The sequence below is a fragment of the Hyperolius riggenbachi genome, chromosome 2, assembly GCF_040937935.1.
Source record: "Hyperolius riggenbachi isolate aHypRig1 chromosome 2, aHypRig1.pri, whole genome shotgun sequence".
Taxonomy (NCBI): Eukaryota; Metazoa; Chordata; class Amphibia; order Anura; family Hyperoliidae; genus Hyperolius; species Hyperolius riggenbachi.
In genome coordinates, this window is record NC_090647.1 from 207291124 (window position 1) to 207316197 (window position 25074).

The window sequence follows — 25074 nt, forward strand, 5'->3', positions numbered from 1 at the left end:
TGCCTACAAAAACCTGACGTTCTACCCCACTTCCTATGCGTATCCAAGCGGCCATTTCGGATGGGGACACATGGGTCAAGCATGTCTGGAGTGGAGCAGCAGTGACAGACGTGCTGGAGCTGTTTGGCAGAATGTCGGAGGTGGAGGTGAGGCCTACAGCGGAGGATCCTGATTCTACAGGAGCACCTTCTGCTGACCCCAACATTTTTTCATTTAAATTTCACTATTTTTTGCCCAAGGATCCGGATGGCAGCCTGATGCATGCCTGATACAAACGGACCGGATCCGGATCGGAACCATCAGGATGCGGTCCGTTTACTTGCCAAAACGCAAGTGTGAACAGGGCCTAACTGATTGGGATATGGATGTTTCCTTTTAAGCAATACCAGTTGCCCGACTACTCTGCTGATCTCTGCAGTTGCAGTAGTGGCTGAATCATACACCTGAAACAAGTATGCAGCTAATCCAGTCTGACTTCAGTCAGAGCACCTGATCTGCATGCTTGTTCAGGGGCTGTGGCTAAAAGTATTAGAGACACAGGATCAGCAGGAGAGTCAGGCAACTGGTATTATTTTAAAAGGAAAAATCCATATCCTCAGTTTAGGTTCCCTTTAAGTGCTGCCATCATCCACTCCTCCACCTTATTAAGCATTACAGCCCAGCCCACCCTGCCCTTTCTTATTAACTGTTGTGGCCAAGACTTTATTTATGGTAAATCCTAGTTCTAATCTTGGTATAATAGCAGGGCTGTGGAGTCGGTCCAAAAATCCACCGACTCCGACTCCTCAGTTTAGGATTCCACCGACTCAGACTCCACGACTCCGACTCCTCTAATTTGCATATTACAATTTTGTTGATTAAAAGTATGTAACATGAAATTCGTCTCTTAACTGCCAACGCTTAGGAATTTTACAAGACAACTGAAGTGAGAAGGATATGTAGACTACTATATTTATTCCCTTTAGACTAAAACTAGTCCTTGGTAAGAGTACTTGTAAAAGGTACAAACCGGAACAAAGAACATCTATCAGGCCCTAGGCAATGTAAGTGTGGGTACATGTAAGAATGATGTGCAGGTACTCTGCAGGGGAATGGAGGAGATTGTAAACAGACAACACCTCTGTGTTCAATGTGCACAGCATTCTCAGTGGATTCCCTGCAGCTCTGTGGGGAGTGCATATGTAGAGTATAGTACTACTGTGTAACAAAGTAAACCTGAGACAGATGAAATTAAAGTTTTATACATACCTGGGGCTTCCTCCAGCCGCCTTCAGGATAATCAGTCCCTCGTTGTCCTCCTCCGCCACCTGGATCTTCTGCTATGAGTCCAGGTACTTGAGCCAGTCAGGCGTAGTGCGCATGCACACACTCCGCCGCCAGGAGCATACTACACCTGTGCAGCACTATTGCGCAGGTGCAGAATGTTCCTGGCTGTGGGAGCGGCATGCGGCCGGACAGCGCTGACTGGCTGAATTACCAGGACTCATAGCAGAAGATCCGGGTGGTGAAGGACAGCGAGGGACTGATTAGCCTGAAGGGGGCTGGAGGAAGCCCCAGGTATGTATAAAACTTTACTTTTCATCCGTCTCAGGTACCCTTTAATTTGTAGTCACCAAACCAAATTTTAACAACATATCAAATTATTTGATTTCATCAGCAAAGGGAGTGCATACATTTGCATAAATCAGCATCAATGCAGAATTATTTCCATCTCGTTGACCATCTCTATTAGTGACACAGCTACACATCAGGCTTTATTCTTACAGCATAGATGTTATTTAGTATATATAAGAGATTCCTGTGTACACATCATATATACAGTCACAATCAGATATGTATATCTGACCTTAAAAATACGGGGACTGCTTTATTGAAGCAGCACAAGTAACTAATTTTGATTGGTTTATTTCATTTTTGTGGACTAAGCACAGCTATTACTGTATATATACTGTATATATACATTATTTTTAATGACTATTATCTGAGAAATAGAACATTTTATCATATTTTCTATTTTAATTACAGTTACAAATTCATTAGGAGTCGGAGTCGGTGCATTTTTTCCCGACTCCGACTCAGACTCCTGGCACCCAAAATTGCCTGACTCCACGACTCCGACTCCACAGCCCTGTATAATAGTGCAAGTAGTACAACTATAAAAAAAATGTTAAGAATGTAAACATTTTTTAACAATGGTCATTCTATCCACCACACTTAAGTCAGCGGGTATGCCTTTCAGTGGGCCATCCTGACTTGATAGAAATATAGCTCACGAAAAGGAGCTTTATTTAATGTACATTGCAAGGTCACCTACAGAGTGTATTTATAGTTAAAGAGCACCTCCGGACAAAAAAAGGTTTGAATGTCAATACATATATGGAATCTATGCACTGTATACAGTTAGGTGAACATAAACTTTACATCTGGTACATCATAGTGGATAGAACGGACTCACATTTATATCTGTAGTAGCACTTCCTTCTTTCTCCTCATGCTGAAACCTTGACAAAGTACACCCTCAGCAATGTGTCCTCCCCTCCAGCCTGGTTTCCTCCCCTGCTCTCTACCTGCCTGGATCAAAAATACATCTCTTTTCACAGTGTGTAAGGGCTTGTTCACACCTAGGGCATTTTTGTGTTTTTTTTAAGCGCTGGCGATTTCATAAATAGCCGAAAAGCGCTTTTGCAATGATTCCCCATGAGGGTGTTCACATATGAGCGGCTTGATTCCGATCCGCTCACCAAATCGCTGCCTGTACCAATTTCTGGGTGATTTGCCTATAATGGAAGGTATAGGGAAATCGGAAAGTACTGGAAAAAGCACCTTGTATAGCGATTTTCCGAGCGCTTTCATGAATAAATACATTGTATTCATTCATTTTTGGGTACAAGAGTTCACTTTCTGATTGACGTCAGGAAGTGAGAAAAAAAACTCCTCTGCAAAAGCGCTATAAAAAAACAAACAAAAAAAAACGCAAATAATTGCTCAGCGCTTGATAAAGCGCTGGTGATTTATAGTGTGAAGAGAGGAGAGACACATGTATAGTAAGGGAGAGGAGAGACACAGGAGAACTGCTGAAACCTGTCTTATCTTGTCTGTTTGCTATAATTCTTATTTCAGCTGTTTGCCTGGATTAGGTCACATCTCTTTTCACAGTGGTGGGAGCAGGACATTGGGGGGGGGGGGGGGGGGGGGGTTGGAGTTATGACATCAATCCCCCCAGCATAATTGCACCTATGGTTTGGAAAGAAAAAAAAAATACTCAGGCCCAGTTTCACAATTGGGCAGGGATTTAAAGATCATATGTGGAATACGGACCCTGGGGTAAGAAAATGACACTTCATGTTTCATTTTAAATATCTTGGAAACCTATTAGCTTTAAAGCAAACTGTAATTTATAATGTAGGTACTCTTTACCTTTTTGCTAAAAGAGGACTTAATGAAAAAAAAAAAAGTAATATTTTCATAAAACTCACATACAAAAACTAATCCTAGTTCATTTAGTTAAAATTGCTATGGTTTCAACAAAAAAAGATTTTTATAAAAAGATATTTCTGCTGCAAATCTGTGCGACATTGGAACTAATTCAATGGAGGACGAAAAAGGACTTTTACCTACAGCAAGAAATCATGGTCTGTTTTTGATCCTCTAACCAGCACAACAAATAACAATGTGACTGATTTCTATGGCAACACAGAAACTTTTCCTTCCATCTGTTTTCATAAATCAGCTCCAATGAGTTTCCAATGCATGAAGCAAAGAAAAAGAGCACCTATTTCATCATACACAATGCCAGCGGCAAAAAATCCTGAATCAAAGTTAAAAAGAGCTGAAGAAAAAGAAAAAAAAATTACAGAAAATATATTCTTTTATTGAACAGTTATAAAAAATAAATAGGAAATTGTAAAACATAAAAACCCACAATTACAATTCAGAAGATACAAACAATCAGTTTAACAGATTAAAAGCAACACACATACCTTATAAACAAAATCTGTTAACCTGGGAGTAAATGTTCAGCAGACATATTAATTACAAAAAGGAAAAAAAAAATCAAACTGAAGTCAAAACATGCATTCATATTTTAAAATATCAATCCAACACATAGTAAAATACATAGATAAAAAGAGAGGATAGTGGTATTTTAAAACCAGATGTTACAATAAATAGTTTTGCTCTATCTGGAGCTCTCCTGAAGTCAGTGATTCTAAAACCCATGAAATTGGAACAATTTTAAATTTTCTTTGAAAATTCCTCCTTAGCATTTTCATTTCTGGTAAACGAGAGATGTCATCACCTACAACTACATGAGAAACCCCTTCATAAAGCTCACTAACCACTTTAGCTCCATGAAAACGTAACTGTAATGCAATTATACTTAAACTGGAATTTGGGATTCTACTGTTTGGGTCATTAATAATTAAAAACATGTCTACATACACAACACACTGACGAAACATACTGTGAGGAATGTTTTCCCATGAATACCGTTGCTCTAATTCAGCAATCATGTCCAGAGGGATCTTTTCCTTGCTATCATTCATTCTGCTAAACAGGTCTTTCAGCTCACTCGCGTTGGTATCTGTGACATAACTGTCGCCATAGCAGTCATATTCACAAGCAAAATGCTCTTTGGTAGACGGACACATATGAATCATATGGTGAGGTTGCCAAGGCACAAAGGTTTTGTTTTCAAAACACTCAAGGAGCCAAGCTGCTCTAACAACATCATGCTTATCTGCCACGATGATATTCCTTACTCTGACATTTGTAGCTCCAACAATAACACAATAGGTGTCCTGCCCAGCATTCTGCACAACTATGCCGCCACATGCAGCTATCATACTCTCTAGTTTGGCTTTTGAATGCGTTTCTGTTCCACTCATCACACAGAATTCAACTTCTTCAAACATGGTTGACTCTTTCTCAATGCTAGAAAGATCCGGTGCTTTGAGATGCGACACCACTCCTATGACTTTCCTAATTTTGGGTGCCGCTTTGCGTTTTTTCTCCTGTGGTTCATCACTGATAACCAAGTGCTTTGAAGCCAGTTTTCCAGAAGCTTTTTCTCTGAACTGTTCCAAGTCATCAACTGTCATACAGTCGTGCCAATGCTTGTCCTCTCTGATCTTCTCAATACGAGGGAAGCGAAGAGTACAGTTTGTTTTGTACATATCGCTAGGAACAATTTCTGCAGCCTTTATCTGAACAATAACAGAGTTACAAGGCTGGATATAAACTTCCGGCTTTTCAGTTCCACATAAAATATTGCCAGGTGGATCCCTTTTACGATAAGGCTTCCAGTGTGGCGCTAACTTTAAACCAAGGTCATAAAGTTCTTTCATTGTGTAACCAGAGCCCACACGACACAAAGTATGAAACACAGATGGCTTCTCCCCAGGTCCTGGGGTTTCAGCTACGGCACATAAGAAATGCGACATCATACCACCTCGTAGACCCTTGCCCCAGTATCCTCCAACAATTAGAACATCTAGTTCATCCATTAGCCCATTAACATATTCAGGCTTAATCTTCAACCACCCCTCTCCACGTTTATCTGGTTTATATATGGACATAGGGTCTTTTACCATAATTCCTTCTTCTCGATTATCGATGGCTTCATTTAGTGCAGTCACAACTTCTAGCCTGGTAGTAGCTTCCTTTTTGTTAGTAATGTGAATTCTTCCAGGAATTGGAGTGAATATCTCACGGAGGATATCGTACCTTTTTCTAAGTGTTTCCTGTGCTAATTTCTTGTCGTTATACATCAAGACATCAAACACGCAGTAACAAGTTTGGAGATCAGAATCGTCAACCATTCTCTTTATATCAAATTTGTTCCCCTTCTGCATAAATGTCTGAGTATTTGGATTGTACGCCATCATTTCTCCATCCAAGATGCAATTTTGCACATCAATGCGAAACACATTATGAATAAATGGAGTCAAGGAGCCTTCAAGGGGAGAACCACCAAATTGCTGGGTGTAATCAAAGCCGTTCCGTGAGAAGTATTTATAAACATCACCGTCTTTGTGTAACTGCATTCTTTCACCATCAAGTTTAGTTTCGATGTAAAAGCTCTGGTGGTTCATTTGTTTTTCTATTTGTGGAATGTTAGCAATGGCAGCAAGCATGGGTTTGAAAGCAGAAAACATTGAAATAGAGACATCACTGAGACATATGCTGGGATCATGTAGCTGCGTACACACTTTTTCAAGATCAGTGGTGACATTGTAAAGTTCGGCAGCATCCCGGTGAAAGATAGAAAATACTGTCTGCTGGCTAAAGCCCAGTTTCATGTCTTTAATTATCATTCTTATAAGCCACTTCTGTTCAAGAGCAGTAGTATGAGCAATCAAATGAAGGAGGCTTTTTTCTATCAGTTCCTTCTTCCTAGCTGCATTGTTGCTTGCAATTGTATCCAGCTGTTGATTGACATCCTGAATGGACAAGCTCCCTTCTTTTCGACACCGAGACTTGAGAACAAAGTAAGCAATTGCAGCAAAGTCTCCAGCATCCGTGCTTGAGCTGGTAGGGGTTCGATAATTTAAAAGTTTTAATGCATCTTTGCCTTCTTTAGGCAAGCCGAGTACTTTTATATAAAGTTTGGCAAGCATGGTCTCTTTAATTCCATATGCCATTCTCTCCCTTTCTAGCTGTGGCAAGATAAGCCGCATTGCTGGGTAAAAAGAATCTGTAGTCTTAGGATGATTTTTATGAAGAGCATCATGGAATTTCCTCCAGGAGTCAACAAACTGTTTAAAAATATTTACTTTATCAGCTCGATTCTTGGCCTTCTGAATTCTTTCTAAAGTGCTGCAAAGGTCAGCAAATGGGACTTGTGATGCTACAGTCTTGACAACAGCATCTGAGGTGCTAGGTGCAGCCATCTGGCTACCTGTAAATGAAAATTAAAAATGTATTAATTTTAAAAAAAGTTATTCCAAATTTAACTCCAGTTAAAGTGAAAATTGGCAATTGCCAGTCTAAATAGTGCAACAATTTTGACAAGCATTATTTCAAATTTTTTACCATGATATATGAGTAACTACCCCTAACCTTTGCTGCCAGTACAATAGCTAAAAGGGGTGGCTATAGTACTCCACAAGAGCTGTAATACTTAATTATATGTACTGCGTATTATTTATGCAGGGGTATGGAAGTTAGTAGGGCAAAAATGGGTAGTAAGTATTTTTGGGAGAGTGAGAAAATATACAGATCTAAGGTTGGAAAAAATGAGCTTACAAGCCTTTTTAGACCAGCATAGCAGGCTATAAACCAAAAACAGTAAAGTAAGTTTTAAAGGGAACTTGAGATAAGAAGTGTCTCAGGTACCATACTTACATGGGACTTTCTTAAAGGGAACCTGAAGCAAGTTAAATTATTTAAAATAAACATGTGACATAGCTGCAAATGAATATTACATACTAACTTCACCATCAGTTCCTCTCAGAAGCTCACCATTTTCTTCTTACAGTGATCCCTTCCAGTTCTGACAATATTTTGTCAGAACTGAAATATACCAGTTGCTGTCAGTTATATATCAGCTGCTGTCAGTTACAACTGAATGTGCAAGGTAATGTCCATGTTTCCCTATGGCTCAAATGGGTGGAATGTGCAAGGTAATGTCCATGTTTCCCTATGGCTCAAATGGGTGATATTACAGTTTAACAGTGTGCTGTCCAGGAAGCTGCTATGGGGTAATGGCCATTTTTAAAATGGAGGACGGAGAATTCCATTGATCACAGTGGACAAATGGGATGCAGTAGAGGAGAAAGAGATTGAGGAGTAGACTACACAGGAGGTAAGTATGACCTGTGTATGGCTATTTTGACCTTTTATTTTCAGTTCAGGTTCTCTTTAAGCTCGGTTAGGGCCGCTCGGCCCTTGCCATCTCCCCCGGTGGCTCCAATCCTTGGCAATTCAGCCTGAAAGCCTAGCAGAGTCGCGGTTATTTGTGCATGCGTGGCCTGGCCAGGAGCGCTCCCACATTGTGCTCCAATCCCTGGGAGTGTTCTGCGCCTGCACAGTACTACTGCAAAGGCACAGGTTGCTCCCAGGGAGTGTGCCTGGCATGTGTGACAAAGGGCGACTCAGCTAGGCTTTCAGGCTGAATTGCCAGGGGCCAGAGACACCGAGGAGACGGCAAAGGAAGAGCGGCCTTAACGGGGCTTAAGGACGCTCCAGGTAAGTATGGTACCCAAGACGCTGCTCGTCCCAGGTACACTTTAACAACATTGAGTTGAAAAATTACTTCAGTTGCAAGAATATACAACATAACTTTTTTCATCTATGCATCAACAATATTTTATATTGCTCAAGGACCCAAATAACCTACTGAGTAGCTATAATTTCCATTTAGACAATTATCATATTTCTATGCCTTTATTTACAGCATTCATCCTCTGTGGTAGGGGGGGGGTATACAATGTTTGACATCTTTTAACCACCTGCACACGTGTGAATGCCTGTTTTAACAAATCAATGGAGGGGTGGGAAGTGGTCAAACGCTGCTGTATGCTAAATATTGTGGCAAACTTTGAAGCTTGATCGTGTGCAGGGGGAGTTTTTAAAACATTTTGGCAATATATATATATATATATATATATATATATATATATATATATATATATATATATATATATATATATATATATATAAAAATGAGCAAAGTTTCACATTGAAACAAAATGAACAATGGAAAGCATGGGTGTATATTATTGGTATTAGTTAGGAGAGCACATTGATTGCTCTTCTGGGAATTTTTTTTTCAATTGTTCACAATACCCACACTTAAATGTAACTGAAAATGTTACGCTGTACCTTACAACATTACAATTTTTTGTAAAGAACAACATGATAAAAAAAATAATCTGAGGACATTTACAGTGATGTGAAAAACTATTTGCCCCCTTCCTGATTTATTATTCTTTTGCATGTTTGTCACACTTCACTGTTTTTGATGAGCAGAAACATTTAACTATTAGTCAAAGATAACATAATTGAACACAAAATGCAGTTTTAAATGATGGTTTTTATTATTTAGTGAGAAAAAAAACCCTCAAAACCTACATGGCCCTGTGTGAAAAAGAAATTGCCCCCTGAACCTAATAACTGGTTGGGCCACCCTTAGCAGCAATAACTGCAATCAAGCGTTGCGATAACTTTCAACAAGTCTTTTACAGCGCTCTGGAGGAATTTTGGCCCACTCATCTTTGCAGAATTGTTGTAATTCAGCTTTATTTGAGTGTTTTCTAGCATGAACTGCCTTTTTAAGGTCATGCCACAACATCTCAATAGGATTTTGAATAGGCCACTCCAAAGTCTTCATTTTGTTTTTCTTCAGCCATTCAGAGGTGGATTTACTGGTGTGTTTTGGGTCATTGTCCTGCTGCAGCACTCAAGATCGCTTCAGCTTGAGTTGACGAACAGATGGCCGGACATTCTCCTTTAGGATTTTTTGGTAGACAGTAGAATTCATGGTTTCATCTATCACAGCAAGCCTTCCAGGTCCTGAAGCAGCAAAACAACCCCAGACCATCACACTACCACCACCATATTTTACTGTTGGTATTATGTTCTTTTGCTGAAATGCTGTGTTACTTCTACGCCAGATGTAACAAGACACGGACCTTCCAAAAAGTTCAACTTTTGTCTCGTCGGTCCACAAGGTATTTTCCCAAAAGTCTTGGCAATCATTGAGATGTTTTTTAGCAAAATTGAGACGAGCCTTAAAGGGAACCTTAACTGGCGGGGGAAAAAAAAATTCACTTACCTGGGGGCTTTCCCAAGCCTCCTGCAGCCGTCCTGTGCCCGCGCCGGTCCTTCGGTGCCCTCCGGGCTCCCTCCGCGGCTAAGTTTCGTTTTCGGACGACTGCCAGTCGTCCTCGGGCAAAACGTCCTCTTCTTCCGTATTCCCCGTCATAAAGAGCCGTAAAGCGCGTCCGCATGACGCGTTTTACGACGGGGAATGCGGAAGAAGAGGACGCTTTGCCCGAGGACGACTGGCAGTCGTCCGAAAACGAAACTTAGCCGCGGAGGGAGACCGGAGGGCACCGAAAGACCGGCGCGGGCACAGGACGGCTGCAGGAGGCTTGGGAAAGCCCCCAGGTAAGTGAATTTTTTTTCCCCGCCAGTTAAGGTTCCCTTTAATCTTTTTGCTTAAAAGTGGTTTGCGCCTTGGATATCTGCCATGCAGGCTGTTTTTGCCCAGTCTCTTTCTTACGGTGGAGTCGTGAACACTGACCTTAATTGAGGCAAGTGAGGCCTGCAGTTCTTTAAATGTTGTCCTGGGGTCTTTTGTGGCCTCTCGGATGAATTTTCTCTGCGCTCTTGGGGTAATTTTGGTCGGCCGGCCACTCCTGGGAAGGTTCATCACTGTTCCATGTTTTTGCCATTTGTGGATAATGGCTCTCACTGTGGTTTGCTGGAGTCCCAAAGCTTTAGAAATGGATTTATAACCTTTACCAGACTAATGGATCTCAATTACTTTTGTTCTCATTTGCTCCTGAATTTCTTTGGATCTTGGCATGATGTCTAGCTTTTGAGGTGCTTTTGGTCTACTTATCTGTGTCAGATAGCTCCTATTTAAGTGATTTCTTGATTGGAACAGGTGTGGCAGTAATCAGGCCTGGGGGTGACTACAGAAATTGAACTCAGGTGTGATAAACCACAGTGAAGTTATTTTTTAACAAGGGGGGCAATCACTTTTTCACACAGGGCCATGTAGATTTGGAGTTTTTTTTTCTCACTTAATAATAAAAACCATCACGGTTTTTGATGAGCAGAAACATTTAAGTGTGACAAACATGCAAAAGAATAAGAAATCAGGAAGGGGGCAAATAGTTTTTCACATCACTGTATATACATTGCATAGGTTAAACCAAACATTGCTTCAGACAATTTACCTCTGCCTTGTGCTTTCTTTGTGTATAAGGAAGGTATAGACAGGTACCAGTGTAATTTCTTCAGCTGATAAGTAATGGTAACAGGACTGTATACAAATGGAACTCTGGGTAGTTAAAAAGAAATTTCACATCCAAGCATCAATCTAGATTTTGCATAGCCCCTAAAACAACAACAACAATAAAAACAAACAATAAAAGCAAATGACATGTTGACTGTAAAACAAACAAAACACATCAACAAAGGAATGTACCTCCTTGGTACCACATAAGCAGAGAAATGAGAACTCATGTACTTCTCTGCATCAAATATCCTAAGGGTATCTGTGTAGGTTTTTCTTTCACAAAGATTTCCACAAATGCAACAATGGTACGCACACGCACACTCCAAAAATGAGATAATTGTCTGATTGCATCGGACCAATATTAACCTCCCTGGCGGTTTATTAAAATCCGCCAGGGGGCAGCAAATAAGTTTTTAATTTTTTTTTTTTTTCATGTAGCGAGACAATGTCTCGCTACATGATAGCCGCTGCTCAGCGGCATCCCCCCAGCCCCTCCGATAGCCTTCAGCGATCGGAGATCAAGAGATCCCGTTCAAAGAACGGGATCTCTTGGAGGGCTTCCCCCGTCGCCATGGCGACGGGGCGGCATGACGCCATCGACGTCAAAGGGGAATCCGATTCACCCCACAGCGCTGCCTGGCAATGATTGGCCAGGCACCGCACGGGGTCTCGCCTGGGGGGGCCCTGCATCGCGGCGGATCGGCAGCGGCAATCGGGTGAGACACGCAGCAAGCAAAGTGCTTGCTGCGTGTTTTTTAAAAAAAAAAATATTCAAATCGGCCTAGCGGGGCCTGAACGGTGACCTCCGGCGGTAATGGACGTAACGATGCGTCCATACCGCTAAGGAGGTTAAAGGGATACTGTAGGGGGGGGGTCATGGGAAAATGAGTTGAACTTACCAGGGGCTTCTAACGGTCCCCCGCAGACATCCTGTGTTGGCGCAGCCACTCACCGATGCTCCGGCCCCGCCTCCGTGTTAACTTCTGGAATTTCAGACTTTAAAGTCTGCGTTGCCGTGTCCTCGATCCCGCTGATGTCATCAAGAGCGCACAGCGCAGGCCCAGTATGGTCTGCGCAGTACACTCCTGGTGACATCAGCGGGAGCAAGGACACGGGCGTGCAGGCACAGTGGTTTTCTGACTTTAAAGTCAGAAATTCCAGAAGTGAACTGGAGGCGGGGTCGGAGCATCGGTGAGTGGCTGCGCCAACACAGGATGTCTGCGAGGGACCATTAGAAGCCCCGGGTAAGTTCAGCTCATTTTCCCCCGACCCTTCCCCACAGTATCCCTTTAACCACTTCACCACTGAGGGGTTTTACCCTTTGAGCACCAGAGCAATGTTCACCTTTGAGCGCTCCTTCCATTAATTCGTCTATAACTTTATCGTTACTTATCACAATGAAATGAACTATATCTTATTTCTTCTGCCACCAATTAGGCTTTCTTTAGGTGGGACATTATGCCAATAATTATTTTATTGTAAATAGGTTTTAATGGGAAAATACAGTAGGAAAAAATGTGGGAAAAAATTCATTATTTTTCAGTTTTCGGCCATTATAGTTTTTAAATAATGCATGCTACTGTAATTAAAACCCATGAAATTTATTTCCCCATGTGTCCCGGTTATAAAACCATTTAAAATATGTCCCTATCACAATGTTTGGCGTCAATATTTTATTTGGAAATAAAAGGTGCATTTTTTTCAGTTTTGCGTCCATCCCTAATTACAAGCCCATAGTTTATAAAGAGTGTTGTACCCTCCTGACATAAATATTTAAAAAGTTCAGTCCCTAAGGTAACTATTTATGTATTTTTTTTAATTGTAAATTTATTTTTTAATTACAAAAAAAAAAAAAATTGGGGAGTGTGGGAGGTAATGAGTTAATTTTTTGTGTAAAACTAATGTATTTGTATGTGAAAAATGCTTCTCATAGAAGCAGCGGATCATTGCGGGGCTTAGATCAACGAACGGGAATGTTTTTTCCCGTTTATTGATCTTCGGGCGAGGGCGTGCATGCGAGCGGGAGTGCGCGCATCAGTGAGCGGGAGCGTGGGCAGCGGCGGGAGCGCGGGAACTACGGATTTCTCCGTCCCTGGTGGTAAAAGGATGGAAAAAGGGACTGAGAAATCCGTACGGCTGGGGGTAAACTGGTTAAAGTGGACCTGAACTCTTGCACAGGACAGAAGGAAAACATAAATGCACCCTGTATGTATTTAGAGATTTTAGCATAATTCCCCCTTATCTGTGACTAGTCACAAGTTCTAATTTGATCCCTCAGCTGTGTAACCTTTCTGCCACGGCAGAGATGTCATTTGTAAACGCAGAATGTTAACAACATGTCTGCTTCCATGAAATCAGGAAGTAGACAAACTGCATATTTATTGCAGGATTTTAATCAGCTGAAACAAAGAAATGTTTTTCTTTAAAGGTTATTAACCTCCTGAGCGGTCTGGACGAGCTCAGCTCGTCCATCACCGCCGGAGGCTGCCGCTCAGGCCCTGCTGGGCCGATTTTTATCAAATAAAGTGCAGCACACGCAGCCGGCACTTTGCCAGCCGCGTGTGCTGCCTGATCGCCGCCGCTCTGCGGCGATTCGCCGCGAGCAGCGGCGAAAGAGGGCCCCCCTAGCCGCCTGAGCCCTGCGCAGCCGGAACAAAAAGTTCCGGCCAGAGCTAAGGGCTGGATCGGAGGCGGCTGACGTCAGGACGTCGGCTGACGTCGATGACGTCACTCCGCTCGTCGCTATGGCGACGATATAAGCAAAACAAGGAAGGCCGCTCATTGCGGCCTTCCTTGTTTATTCTGGGCGCCGGAGGCGATCGGAAGATCGCCTCCGGAGCGCCCTCTAGTGGGCTTTCATGCAGCCAACTTTCAGTTGGCTGCATGAAATAGTTTTTTTTTTATTTAAAAAAAACCCTCCCGCAGCCACCCTGGCGATTTAATCAGAACGCCAGGGTGGTTAAGCTGTTGCTTATATTTTAGAGCAGAGAGCAAGTTCTGAGTTCAGGTCTACTTTAAAGGGAACTTGAAGCGAGAGGTACTGGGAGGCTGCCATATTTCTTTCTTTTTAACCCTCCTGGCGGTTTGCTAAAAAAAAAAAAAAAAAAAAAAATAATCGCCAGGGGGCAGCAAATCTTTTTTTTTAATTTTTTTTTTTTTCATGTAGCGAGACAAAGTCTCGCTACATGATAGCGGCTGCTCAGCGGCATCCCCCCAGCCCCTCCGATCGCCTCCGGCGATCGGGAGATCCCGTTCAAAGAACGGGATCTCCTGGAGGGCTTCCCCCGTTGCCATGGCGACGGGGCGGGATGACGTCATCGTCGTCGTGACGTCAAAGGGGATTCCTATCCACCCCATAGAGCTGCCTGGCACTGATTGGCCAGGCAGCGCACGGGGTCTGGGGGGCGGCTGCGGCGCGACGGATAGCGGCGGATCGGCGGCGATCGGGCACTGCACGCAGCTAGCAAAGTGCTAGCTGCGTGCAGCAAAAAAAAAATAAATTATGCAAATCGGCCCAGCGGGGCCTGAGCGGTGCCTTCCGGCGGCATAGCCCGAGCTCAGCTCGGGCTTACCGCCAGGAAGGTTAAGCAATACCAGTTACCTGGCTATCTTTCTGATGCTCTGCCTCTAATACTTTTTGCCATAGCTGAAGAAGCATGCAGAAGATCAGGCGTTTCTGACATTTTTGTCAAATCTGAGCTGAGCTGCATGCTTGTTTCTGGCGTTATTCAGACACTACTGTAGCTAAATAGATCAGTAGGGCTGCCAAGCAACTGGCATTGTTTAAGGAAATAAATAGGTCAGCCTTCTCGCTTTAGGTTCACTTTAATGTGTTCCTGCCACTGCTGCCCCTGTCATTCATCAATCTCCACAACTCTGATCTCCTCTATGGGCAGCACGGTGGTGTAGTGGATAACACTCTCGCCTTGCAGCGCTGGTTCAAATCCCAGCCAGGGTCCTATCTGCACTGAGTTTGTATGTTCTCCCTGTGCCTGTGTGAGTTTCCTCTGGGCACCGGTTTCCTTCCACATCCCAAAAACAGATAAGACTTCCCCCTAAAAAATTGTCCCTAGACTACAATGAACAAACGACTATGGTAGAGATCAGATTGTGAGCCCCTGCGAGGGACAGTTAGGGCTGGTTCACACTCTAGCGCTTTTCAGTGCTTTGCTGATCGCCAGCGCTGCTGCTATTGTATCCCCATGAATGCATTCTCACTGCAGAATTTGTGGTGTCAATCAATTGCAAACGAGCTGCATGCAGAGCATTGGGGGCGATTGCATTGCGATACTCGTTCTATTGAATTGGAGTCAAAATACAAATTGAAAAAAATAAATAAAATAATGTGATTTGAGTGTGAACCGGCCCTTAATGGCAAATCTGTGGCATATGTTGGCACTGTATATATGCTAAACAATAATAATAATAATGTCTGAAACATCTCACCCATGTGGAACGTGCAGGGGGCAGCCCTGGACTGCCACACTGTTGATCACATCCGCCCCCAATCTCTATGTTTACACAGTGAGTGGGCGCACATAGACTTGGCTGTGCACATGGTGAGAGGGATCAGGTCTCAAGGGGAGGAGTAGGTAGGGCAGAGTGGCAGAAGATAATCTAGCACTTTAATTCCATTTTAACTATAAAGATATAAAAGGAGAATGTCAGAAACAAACCTGTCAAAGGTGGATTTTTCAGTAGTTCTGGGGGTCAACCTTTGGAAATCCCCACTGCATCAGAAGAAAAGGCACTCAGGGATTGTAACCTATGTTTGAAAAAAACCATGGTGTTAAAGCGTAAAGAAAAAAAAGAACGTTAGAAAGCAACAAAATGGGTACAAAGCGGGGGTTGGTGTAGTGCAACAGAGCCACTTTCTAAGGGTAGTTACGTCCGGGAATTCGTAGCCAAACAGCTTGCTTTTCCACGATTAAAATGGTATTTCACGTCATTCACATCATCATGGAGTTTGTATGTTTTCTCCATGTCTGTGTGGGTTTGCTCCGGTTCTTTGGTTTCCTCCCACATCCCAAAAACATACAGATAAGTTAATTGGCTTCCCCCCAAATTGGCTCTATACTACGATGCATAAACTACATGATACATACATAGACATATGAAACTAGATTGTGAGCCCTTCTGAGAGACAGTTAAGTGACAAGACAATATACTCTGTACAGCACTGCGGAAGAGGTTGGTACTATATAAATACTAATTAATAATAATAGTAATCATTCTTTTATTGATACAACTTTCGGGGAGGGGGGGGGCTGTGTTTGGAGTGAGAGGATTTTTGATTGTGTGTTAATATATATTGTGTGAAGCATCTGCACAAATTGCACAAAATAATTCTAGGCCTCTTTTCCATGGACATCAGAACTGCTTGTTTGTCAAGCAACTTAGCGTCCCGTTTGCCGCCCACAACTGCCATTGAGTGCAATTAAAATACAGCCGTTGTAACACCATGCATGTCAACCGGTAACACACAATGGCATTACCATGCAGTGGAAAACCGTCTCATGATGCAACTCCATGGGGGGCCGCTTGTCTGCGGCCTGTGCAGAGTGCAAGCAGCCGCCCAGCCTATGAGCAGGAGCACCTGACATGCGGTGAACTCACTACTTGTCAGATGCTCGTGGAAAAGAGGCCTAAGTGAAATCTTGTCCCCCACAGGCTTCCGAGATTCCTCTTCAGCATACACGTGCATCCCACTTGGTTTCCTACCGTAGTAAGGGCACCCTTACTAGGAAACCACGAGGGGCATGCGTGTGGAAGAAGAATTCCGGAAGCTTGCAGGGGACAAGCGGAGGCCGTGGACAAGTAATGCACAATTTACACGAGGTACATTACATTACACAGTGGCGGGGCGGCGGATGGTTACGCCGTTCCCATCACGCACCCGACCAACCAACGTTGGCCCAATATTTTGCAGCAGGCGCGATCGAAAATGCAACCAATTTCTGTCCCAAAATTGGTCGCTTTGTCGGTTGGGCATGCACTTGGCGGCACCGATTTTTATGCATTTCGATTATAATAATTATCTGAAGTTTTTATGAAGAATAAAACAAGTTTGCATCTGCTATATGGTATGATTCACTGAGGGACCTAGTGAACCATAATACTGAGCGAGAGATCCACCTGGATAGTGAGGTGGTTTGCATCCGGTGAGCCTTTTTGATGTTATTGGTGGTGTCACGAGTGAGGGCACGTTTCACACTTGCACGGGTCGTATTGTAGGAGTGCATTGTTGAAGGCAGAATCACGCTATGTATAGTCCGTTTTCTCCCTAGGTTACATTGATTGCAAGTGAGAGCGCAGTCGACTTTTTCTACATATTACAATCTTGTTGATTGAAAGTATGTAACATGAAATTCGTCTCTTAACTGCCATTGCTTAGGAATTTTAAAAGACAACTGAAGTGAGAAGGATATGTAGACTACTATATTTATTCCCTTTACTCATAGTCTAAAACTAGTCCTTGGTAAGAGTACTTGTAAAAGGTACAGACCGGAACAAAGAACATCTATCAGGCCCTAGGCAATGTAAGTGTGGGTACATGTAAGAATGATGTGCAGGTACTCTGCAGGGGAATGAGGAGATTCTTCCTCTATTACACATTCTTCATGCACAATCTGAACTAGGTTTATGGGTGACAGACAACACCTCTGTGTTCAATGTGCACAACATTCTCAGTGGATTCCCTGCAGCTCTATGGGGAGTGCATATGTAGAGTATAGTACTACTAGTAATTTTAACAACATATCAAATTATTTTATTTCATGAGCAAAGAGTGCATACATTTGCATAAATCAGCATCAACGCAGAATTATTTCCATTTCATTGACCATCTCTATTAGTGGCATGGCTACACATCAGGCTTTATTCTTACAGCATAGATGTTATTTAGTATATATGTTACGGCCAAAACCAGAAATCTGCCAATTCTAGAATTGGCCGGCTGTTTCTAGAACTGGCCGATTTGACGTCGGCCAAAGTCCAAAATGCTGGGAATTTCTGACATTGGCCGGCCAGTTCTAGAAACGGCCAAAGTCAGTCGGCCAAAGTCCAAAACACACAAATCCCAGAACATCCCGGGTCCTGTCCAGCACCACGAATGCCACTCAGAACTACCTCTCCACTCTGAAAGATACGAAACAGCATAATCTTTAAAGAAAAACACTTCTTTGTTACAGCTGATATAAATCCTGCAATAAATCTGCAGTGTGTCTACATTCTGCTTTCATGGGAGCAGACATATTGTTATCACCCTGTGTTTACCAATTAGCTGCTCTGCTGTGGCAAAGGAGATTCCTGAGCTGTCACAGCTGAGAGATCAAATTACAATGGTGGTTAGTCACAGATGAGGGTGAATTGGACGGGCTACATTCTCTAAATACATACAGGATGCATTTCTCTATAGTAGCATGGTATGGAGCAGGCAGGGCTAAGTCCTAGGATCGAGGATCCAACTGATAGGTGGTAGTGGTTCCTCACCTTGATCCAAATGGGTGAAGGGCCAGCTTGTGGGCTCAGCAGCAAGAAGGGTGACTTCCTCAAGAAGGAGACGACCGGGAGGCGGCAGAGCAGGCTGGGAGGCAGCAGGCACAGAGCCTGTGTGACTGTGATCCAAGGAAAGCAAGTGTGGCACTCCTGACAATCCAGGAAAGTTCAGTGGGTAGAATGGCACTGGGCCAAAACTTCTCGCACAGTGAATCACTTGCACTATACAAATTCAGCCACTGACGTGTGCCCCGTAAACATAGTAGGAAGGAAGTATTGCATGAATTCACTGTAAACAAGAAGCAGATTCGGGCACCATCCGTCATCCAGCTCATTTATTAAAACAACTTGTGCAATATGAGATGTCAAATGGATATCACCTGATTCTCATGACGATACTGTGCAGGATGGGGTGGAGGTGGGTGCTCAGAGTTGCAGAAGGGTCGGCGACGGCCGTTTCGCGTCCACCAGGACGCTTGGTCACGCTGCGTTCCACAAAATGGCCGCCGAAGCACTTCCGGTATATGACGGGGATAAGCCCCACCCCTTCCGGTTGTGCGTCGGCGCCAGTGCTTGGAGGTGGTTGGTCGGCGGGTCGAGGGACCCCGGATCGCGGTACGCATGCGGGACCTGGTGACGCGAAAAAGGTGCGACCTGCAGGTCGCACGGCTGACCCACGATAAACATTTATACTGAAACTCAGCCGGCGTAGGCGTAGCAAAATAAGCCACGCCGCCCTATTAACGCGTAATAGAGGTCAAGTGACCTCAGAGCATACCCAACAGGTGCATGCCACCAAGCTACAAAAATACACATGCACACCCACGATCCAGGCGCCATCTTGTGGCCGATATAATTAGTGCACTACGTGTGCTACATAAACACAAAATTAATATAGTGACTAAAACCAAAACGTCGGGGCGTATAAAGGTAAGCAGGAGGTCATAATTTTACACTTTCTGGGAGCATCTATCCCCATATAGCCTAAACTCACAAATAGAGTGCTATAGGCTATGATAGAGGGATACGGGGGATACATCACAGTATCGTCATAATTAGAAGGGGAGGGGGAAAGGCAGCACGGGGCACAGGACAGTAATGCAATTCACATATACAACACAGAAGATTACATAATATCTCAAAAGGGTTAACAATAAAAGATCTACTGGGCAAGATTTACTCCAAGGAGCATATCAGGGGTCTAGCATACATGAGAGCTCTATGTAATAGCGGCCCATGTGGCCGCTATTACATAGGCCAAACAACTCGCCCATTGAAGGTTAGGATGGGAGAGCACTTAAGCTCAGTAAAATCCGGAAAGAGTGGGACAAGGCTCGTAACACATATGAATGAGGAACATGGGGGGAATGGCAGAGGTTTAAAATTCGCAGTATTGAAAGGGTGGAGCCCCAAAGACGAGGGGGCGATAGAGAGAAAATGTTACTGAGGAGAGAAACCTGGCTAATCCTACAAATCAACGCTATGGGCCCCCTTGGCTTAAATGACAAAATAGAGCTCTCATGTATGCTAGACCCCTGATATGCTCCTTGGAGTAAATCTTGCCCAGTAGATCTTTTATTGTTAACCCTTTTGAGATATTATGTAATCTTCTGTGTTGTATATGTGAATTGCATTACTGTCCTGTGCCCCGTGCTGCCTTTCCCCCTCCCCTTCTAATTATGACGATACTGTGATGTATCCCCCGTATCCCTCTATCATAGCCTATAGCACTCTATTTGTGAGTTTAGGCTATATGGGGATAAATGCTCCCAGAAAGTGTAAAATTATGACCTCCTGCTTACCTTTATACGCCCCGACGTTTTGGTTTTAGTCACTATATTAATTTTGTGTTTATGTAGCACACGTAGTGCACTAATTATATCGGCCACAAGATGGCGCCTGGATCGTGGGTGTGCATGTGTATTTTTGTAGCTTGGTGGCATGCACCTGTTGGGTATGCTCTGAGGTCACTTGACCTCTATTACGCGTTAATAGGGCGGCGTGGCTTATTTTGCTACGCCTACGCCGGCTGAGTTTCAGTATAAATGTTTATCGTGGGTCAGCCGTGCGACCCGCAGGTCGCACCTTTTTCGCGTCACCAGGCCCCGCATGCGTACCGCGATCCGGGGTCCCTCGACCCGCCGACCAACCACCTCCAAGCACTGGCTCCGACGCACAACCGGAAGGGGCTGGGCTTATCCCCGTCATATACCGGAAGTGCTTCGGCGGCCATTTTGTGGAACGCAGCGTGACCAAGCGTCCTGGTGGACGCGAAACGGCCGTCGCCGACCCTTCTGCAACCCTGAGCACCCACCTCCACCCCATCCTGCACAGTATCGTCATGAGAATCAGGTGATATCCATTTGACATCTCATATTGCACAAGTTGTTTTAATAAATGAGCTGGATGACGGATGGTGCCCGAATCTGCTTCTTGTTTACAGTGAGGACAGAGCCTGTGTGAGCCTGCTGCACGTGGGAGGCTAACCTCCATTCTGAGCACAGCAGCGATGGATGGGTCAGCACTCCGGGCAGCAGCACACATGTTCTTCCGTGACAGACAAGTTGGTGCAGCACGTGGGCGGCCAAGTCTCGTGTCCTTAGCGGCAGTGCTCTGGCAGCCACGTGGTACAACTGTTTGGATGCAGAGCAGTTGGAGGCGTACCCGTTCCCCCGGGGCAGAGGAGGCGAGCTCCAGATGATTAACCAGCCAGGGCAGTATTCCGGATGTTCGTCCCAGGCCCTCCAGGACTTGGATGGCAAGGGAAACACCACTGTGGGCCAAGGCTAGGTGGCGGCGGAGAACAGCTGGTGAGACAATGCGCAGAGCGGTGAGCTGACACAAGGCAGCGGGGACTTCGGGACTTGGCCGGCCACATCTAGCCAGAATGCATTCTGGCCGGCCAAAGTCCGCAAAAAGTCCCCGTTTCGCACACTGGCCGCTTCAGCCGGCCATTTCTAGCTTTGACCGTCCAGAACCCAAAGTGGCCAGACTTCGGGTTCTGGCCGTAACATATATAAGAGATTTCTGTGTTCACATCATATATACTGTACAGTCACAATCAATACAGGGACTGCTTTATTGAAGCAACACAAGTAACTATTTTTGATTGGTTTATTTCATTTTTGTGGACTGAGCACAGCTATTACTGTATAAATAAATTATTTAAGATGACTATAATATGAGAAATAGAACATTTTTTTCATATTTTCTATTCTAATTACAGTTTAAATTCATTAGGAGTCGGGAGTATTTTTTCCCAAATCCAGGCACCCAAAATGGCTCTGACTCCGACTCCACAGCCTTGGGTACCACAACAAACCTGCTAAGAAAGGGCTGCCCACCAAAACTCGCAGACTAAGGCCTCATACACACATCAGACTATAGTCTTTGGAAAATGAAAGATCACAGACCAATCTTACCACCCTTCATGTAGTATGAGAGCCATACCTACACATTCTTTTCTATAGAGCTGAACTCCCCATCAGACAAAAATCTTTGCAAGATGCTGCACACACAGATGCTGTACAGACACAAAAGATCAGTATCTGCAAAAGATCTGTTCCTGCCAAAGATCCGTTCCTGCAAAATGCATTCATAGTCTACGAGATCTGCAGATCATCATACACACCTTGTTTAACTGACATTCATCTGCAGATCTGAAAATCCATCCTGGTGGATCTGATTAAACAAAGTGTGTATGATAATCTGCAGATATCATAGACTATCAATGCATTTTGCAGGGACGGGGGGGGGGGGGGGGGTGAGCGGGGGAGAAAGGCCAGGGATCGCTACACAGAGGGGAAGAGGAGGGGAGGGCTAGCACAGCAGACAAGGCTTAAAAGAAGAAGGGTGGTTACTACACAGACGGGGAGAAGGGAGGCAGAATGCAGCTGTAGATTCTCTACTCCACCGGCTCCTGATCAACTAAGGGCTTCCCCAGGACGGCTGAACGCCTGTTGGCACACTGTGGGTGGCATAGACCTCTTCTTTGGAACTCTCTCCCACAGCCTGTCCGTCATGCTCCAAGCCTGGAAACCTTCAAATGCACTCTGAAAACACACCTTTTCAGATAAGCCTATAATTTGTTATAGGTAGCATTGGTAGTTCACTGCCCTATGTCTCAAACTCCCTTCTAGATTGTAAGCTTGCAAGGGCAGTGACCTCCTCCTATTGTTTCTCAGTTTGCTGTATTTCACCATATGCTTTCTTATCAATTTTAGTGATATCTCAATCCACACATTAACTATGTATGTATTTGTACTTGTTTTACCGAATGTCATGACTGTGCAGTGTCTTGAACTTGATGGAAGATGTTGGAGCGATATAAATAAAAAATAATAATAATACTACATCTTTAAAGTTGCAGGCATGTTATGTCAATAAATGATGCAAACTCTCAAACATTCCATTGTAATTCCAGGTTGTGAGGCAACAAAACATAGAAAATGCCACGGCAGGTGCATACTTTTGCAAGGCACTGTACAACATACCAACTTTTTTTTAACCTCTTAGCAGCCATGAACGAGTTCTCATGTACAATAATTTGGGGCACGGCTGCTGCAACCGGCTATACCGGGCTAATAGTAGAGCCGATCCATATCAGGTAATAATCAAGCGTCTCCTGGGCCACTCTGCAGTAGGCTGTAGGACGCACACTGGCAGGCTGGGGAGGCACAAAAAAATGTGGCGCCACAGTGCATGTTAAAAATAAAAAATGGCTGGACATAAAACATGTATTAACTTCTTCCCGACCGCTCAACGACAATTGGCTTTAAGTCCTGGGGCGGGATTTTGCAGGAGATTGCACGCGCCGCTAGGAGACTGATGGCGAAACAGCCATCTATTTACAAAGTACAGCGCTGCAATCTAAGGCACCACTGTAATGGGGACAGCCTTGACACTCGGCTGTCCCCTGGGGAGGCACAGGAGTGATTGGCTGGGGGGGGGGGGGGGGGGGGCTGGGGGGAAGGGATGGAGTGACGGGTATAAAAAAGTGATATTTATTGAAAAAAAGAAATCTCTGTTGGTGGGCAGAAAAGGGGGGGGGGGAACACTTGTGTGGAGAGTTGTACGGCCCTGCAGCGAGGCCTTGAAGTTGCAGTGGCCTAATTTGTAAAACAACATCACATCACAAGCAACTGTGTGTGTAAATACACTAACATAGAAGATACTTTTGGAGGTTGAATCAATGAAAGAATGCTGTGAAATACCATTTTATTCGTAGCAAAACAAGCAAGATGGCTACAAACTCCCAGACACGTGCCTGCCCTGAGAAAATGTCTCAATACTACATAGTGTAGTACCCTCTCTACCATTAAAGTGTTCCGGAGACGAAAGGAGGGAAAAGTTTTCTACATACCTCCATCCCCCTTCATGCAGATTGCTTCCTCGCCAGCGTCTAAATCCTCCTGGATCATCCCATAGAAGCGCCGTTATCTTTGGCCAGTCAGTGTAGGCTGACTGTGCATGCTCCTGTGACTGGGAGCTCACTGCAGCTGTGGAGAAGTAATGCGCAGGCGCAGAACACTCCTGGCGACAGGAAGCACGGAGAGCCCGCGCATGCACAGTACACCCAAATGGCCGAAGATAACGGGGCTTCTATGGGACAATTCAGAAACCTTTGGATGGCTGCGAGGCAGCGATCTGCATGGAGGGGGCTGGAGGAAGCCTCATGTATGTATAAAACTTTTCCCTCCTTTTGTCTTAGGTTTACTTTAAATAGACAATTCATTTACTCCATTATTTTATTGTATAATTATTTCAGAAAATAAGCTGTGCAAAACAAGCCAAGTTCACCTGTTTTTTGCTTTGAAGTGTAAATACTTTGTTAAAACAAAAATTCAAAAATTGGAGAATCCTTATGTAAAAAATAAAATGTTTGCTGCCAGCAACTGAACATTCATTTAAATCCAAGTTTCAGTACTGTGACATACCAATTGTACAGTACTAAAAGCTTACTGAGAGTAGTAGACTGCCGCATAAGATTGTAAGGATCCAAAGCATGTATATTATCAGTGATGGTATCATAGTGCCATTTATCTGGGAACAGGATAATCTGATTAATACTGTAAAAAAAAACAGACACTAACCCCCAGTAATGTAGTCCAACTTTAACCTCACCCACCGTCCTACACTTAACTCTAATCATCCTCTTTCAGGTGTCATTACTCCCCACCTCCCATTAACATCCAATACTCTTGGGTGGTCACACACACAATACAATAAAATGATCTGATTTTATGTCAATTTGATAAAAGCGATTGGATTTCCTGAAAAATCAAGTTTTGATTTTGTTTTTTAAAGTCGAGCAAGAAATCCGATTGGATCTTCCATTTTTTTCTATATAAGTCGATTGTGAGTGGTGGATTTTTCTCATCAATTTTTATGAAAATTGAATGGTATAGGATAGATTGTCAATTTCTTAACCTCCCTGGCGTTCAGTTTCTGCTGGATTTCTGTGCAAAAAGTGATCCATGATAATTTTCATAACCATTTTTCCTGTAACTTACCAAATTGTGTCATGCAAGGGTCTAGTATACATTGAGTATAATAAAAGCTTGAAACACAAAATGTAAACTAAATTTCTCTGCAAAACCTCTGATCAT

The 25074-nt window shown here is 43.8% G+C and overlaps 1 protein-coding gene across 4 annotated transcripts in view; it reads right to left on the minus strand.

Moving 5' to 3' along the window:
• Positions 1–3480: 3480 nt before the first annotated feature.
• The window catches only part of LIG4 (DNA ligase 4), a 38485-nt gene continuing 16891 nt past the window's right edge, over positions 3481–25074 (minus strand). For 2 of the 4 annotated variants that reach the window (XM_068268019.1, XM_068268018.1), the window contains exons 2-4: positions 15646–15734; positions 10908–11068; positions 3481–6898 (exon numbers count right to left, since the gene is read on the minus strand). In XM_068268019.1, the coding sequence (XP_068124120.1) occupies positions 4158–6890 (2733 nt within the window). In that variant the 5' untranslated portion in view covers positions 6891–6898; positions 10908–11068; positions 15646–15734 and the 3' untranslated portion in view covers positions 3481–4157. The remainder of the gene's footprint in view (positions 6899–10907; positions 11069–15645; positions 15735–25074) is intronic. The other 2 variants (XM_068268021.1, XM_068268020.1) reach the window with 2 other exon arrangements.